The sequence below is a fragment of the Primulina huaijiensis genome, chromosome 4, assembly GCF_012295235.1.
Source record: "Primulina huaijiensis isolate GDHJ02 chromosome 4, ASM1229523v2, whole genome shotgun sequence".
In the NCBI taxonomy this organism is placed as follows: domain Eukaryota; kingdom Viridiplantae; phylum Streptophyta; class Magnoliopsida; order Lamiales; family Gesneriaceae; genus Primulina; species Primulina huaijiensis.
The window spans coordinates 12,767,277-12,770,495 of NC_133309.1; the positions used below are offsets into that span (position 1 = coordinate 12,767,277).

General features: G+C 40.1%; 1 protein-coding gene across 1 annotated transcript; it reads left to right on the forward strand.

Annotated features, from left to right (window-relative positions):
• Nucleotides 1–2,123: 2,123 nt before the first annotated feature.
• Nucleotides 2,124–3,219, forward strand: LOC140974899 (uncharacterized). Its single transcript, XM_073438388.1, has 2 exons — nucleotides 2,124–2,385; nucleotides 3,011–3,219. Exons 1-2 carry the CDS (start codon nucleotides 2,124–2,126, stop codon nucleotides 3,217–3,219), a joined length of 471 nt encoding a protein of 156 aa, XP_073294489.1.

Below are 3,219 nucleotides of genomic sequence, written 5' to 3' on the forward strand. Positions count from 1 at the left end.
CCGGATCAATCCTCGCGCCATCTCCGCTTCGGTATCGTTGCTACGGTATTTTTAAATATCAAAAGGCACGTATATTCTGTTATTTCTTCATCGATCTTGTCTTATTATGCGTTGTGTTGATTATTACGCGTAAAAATATATGTGGGACGTAGAAGTTTGAGCAGAAAATTCATCGAATGCGTTTTGAAATTTTTTTTTTTTTGGATCTGAAATTTCGTAATTTGCTGTTCTGTAGAAAACTGCGATTTTTCAATCAGGATTTTTAGAATACTTTCAATACAAAAAAGGTAGAACTTTTTGATACATTCGATTTGATATAAAATTCAAGTTATTTGGATAAAAATTGAGTGAGTTATGATGTTTTTCTTGGGACTGCTCAAACTGCATTTTCAGAAAATATTGATGTTGAGGCGCTCTTGAAGTGTATATGTTGCCGGCTTCGTTGGGGATCAACAGGTGATCGTTGCTGCATATAGGTATATTGGTAATGATGTTAGGAGTATTTTTGAGGTTTCGTTTCATGTCATTAGGCAATTGATTTAATTAGAAGTCGTAGGAAACGATTTAATGTTAATCGCCGTATTTTTTTTGTGTCGTATGTGTCGTAGGGTGAACATCGTTGCTTTGGGGCGTTTGTACGAGTTGGGTCAATGTTTTGGCATACTAGGACGGGTCTCATGGTGTCGATTCATGGTCCGTTCGATCGAGTCTAGACTGTTAAGCAAAGCCTGTTCAGAATTTTCGTATGTTGGCTTGTCCCGCAGGTACACGGACACATTGACGGACCTTGGCACGGGGTCCGTGCATTTGTTTCCTCGTCAGTGTCATTTTTGCGTGCCTACACGGACCCACACACGAACTAGGGCACGGGGTCCGTGCCTTTGTTTCTTTTCGGTGTCAAAATTCGCGAAGCCACCCGGACCCCTACACGGACCCCTGCTAGGGTCCGTGCCCCTTCTTCCTTCCGAGTATTCTTTCCACCGCACTTAGACGGACCCGTATACGGACCCGGTAACGGGGTCCGTGTACTCGCGTTTTTTGGGAAAAGTTTAATTTTTGCTTTGGGGTTTGATGTCAGGGTTTAGTGCAAGGATTACCAAGGTCTAGTCAGGAGAAATTTTAGAATGTCCTAAGAAATGATTGAGCTTGAGAGTAACCATGATAAGTACGTCTAAGCTATGCAAGTTAAGTATGCAGTTTCATGTTAGTACGTGCAGCAGCGACGGCGCCGATCGAAGTCCAACGAATCCCTCAATGCCTATTAAGTATGTGTGACGTGCAAGAAAATATTTTAAGTTTTTGAGGTATGCTAAATGTCTTGTTACCGAGTTATGTTTAGGATTGGAAAGCGTTAAATTATGAACGGGGACCAATCCGCCCGTTAAATTATGAACGGGTTAAGATCGTGATTGGAAAGCTTTAAATTATGAACGGGGACCAATCAGCCCGTTAAATTATGAACGGGGATCTCATGTATGTGGCAGTGGATACGTCCCTGTCAGCTCAGTACTGTGTTTTAGTCTGATCAGGCGTTTATTATGTATGGGTCACTTGCTTTGAAACATATCTCTACGCAAGATGATGAAGTTATGTATGTTCAAGTATGCAGCATGTTTATGCAAAGTTGAAGTTATGGCACGTCTAATTATGTACGTACGTATGTTCAAGTTCATTTTGCAAGTTCAAGTTTCAAGTATGTATGTCCTATTTTAAAGTTGCATGTGGTTTTATTATGTATTACTTGCTATTCCAGTTTATACGTGTTGAGTCTTTAGACTCACTAAACTTGATCGATGAAGGTGAAGATGTCTATGAGGAGACCAGAGGTGGCGACCAAGGAGCAGGCTTGGACTGAGCCGGAGGCTAAACCCGAGGACCGCCCACGTCATTTTTAATGTTTTTATGCAAGTTTAAATTTACTCTGATTTTTATGTTTTTGATGCGAGATGTTATGAACAAGCTTTCCTTTTAACAAAATTTTATTAGTGATGGATGATTCCAAAGATATTTTTATGAACGATGAGTTGACGACCGTATGGATTTTTATATTTAAGAAAATTTTTAATTCTTCCGCAAATTTTAAGTAGTAAAAGTACGGTTCGTTACAGGGGCAGCAGAAGCCCATGGGACAGTTTCAGAAACCGGGACAGCAGAGGCCACCTCAGGCACCCGGGGCTCCTAAGCTGGTGGAGGGACAGGTGTGCAAACAATGCAACAGATTGAACTACGGCAAATGTATGTGGGGCACCTTTAGATGCTTCGTATGCAAAAAGGAGGGGCACAAGGAGACAGATTGCCCTCAGAACAAGGGCCCCACTACTGGCAGGGCATACGTGATGCAAGCAGAGGAGGCTGAGGCAGAGCCATACTCTACTTTGATCACCGGTAACTTTTACGCTTAAGTTTTATGTGTTTACCGTTTTGAATGCATTAAGTGATTTGATTGTTATGGGAACTAATTGGTGAAATTACAAACATATAAGGATTAGGGTGCATGTTCTATCAAGTTGGCTTTAAGGAGTTAATTGCATGATTTGAGAAATTTAAGGACCTGCGTGTAATAACTGATATTATGAGGACCTAATTGAAGAAAATCGAGATTTTAGGGGACTATTTCGAAACTTCTGAATTTTTGGAGATTTAAGTCTAATTTTCGAGAATTTTATGATTTCTGGGGTTAGAATTCGAAAATGTTGGGGGGTCGAACTGCAAATTTCAATAAATTTTGTAAGGGTCAAAGTGAAATTTTTGAAACTTTAAGGGCTAAAATCCAAATTCCAAATTTTGAGAATTATTTTTGAACTTTTCGTGGGATCGTTGGGATTAATTCAGAATTTTTGAGGATTTTGGGATAATGACTGGTAAGAAATTTTTTAAGTTTCAACGCGATCAAATTTGATGGTATGTTTTGTCGCATGAAGTATATATATTTCAAGTGTAGCCACGGATTGATTGCTAGATTCAGGAGCTACACATTCGTTTATATCTGAATCTTTCGATAAACGACTAGGAATCATACCAGTGGCAATGGATTCAAGGTTCAGAGTATCGATTTCATCCAGGGATCAGATGTTCACTTCCCAGATAGTGAAGGGATTGGTGCTTCAGTTACAGAAATATACGGTGCAGGCAGATTTGATAGTGCTACCATTGCCAGAGTTCGACGTTATTCTGGGTATGGACTGGCTTTCTTTGAACAGAGCTGTCAAAGACTTTTGA

Bases quoted from the DNA above. Each gene is read 5' to 3' on its own strand.
- LOC140974899 (XM_073438388.1), top strand. From the start codon at position 2,124: ATGGGACAGTTTCAGAAACCGGGACAGCAGAGGCCACCTCAGGCACCC. The intron at 2,386-3,010 runs GTAACTTTTACG...ATAAACGACTAG, and splicing joins ATACTCTACTTTGATCACCG to GAATCATACCAGTGGCAATG.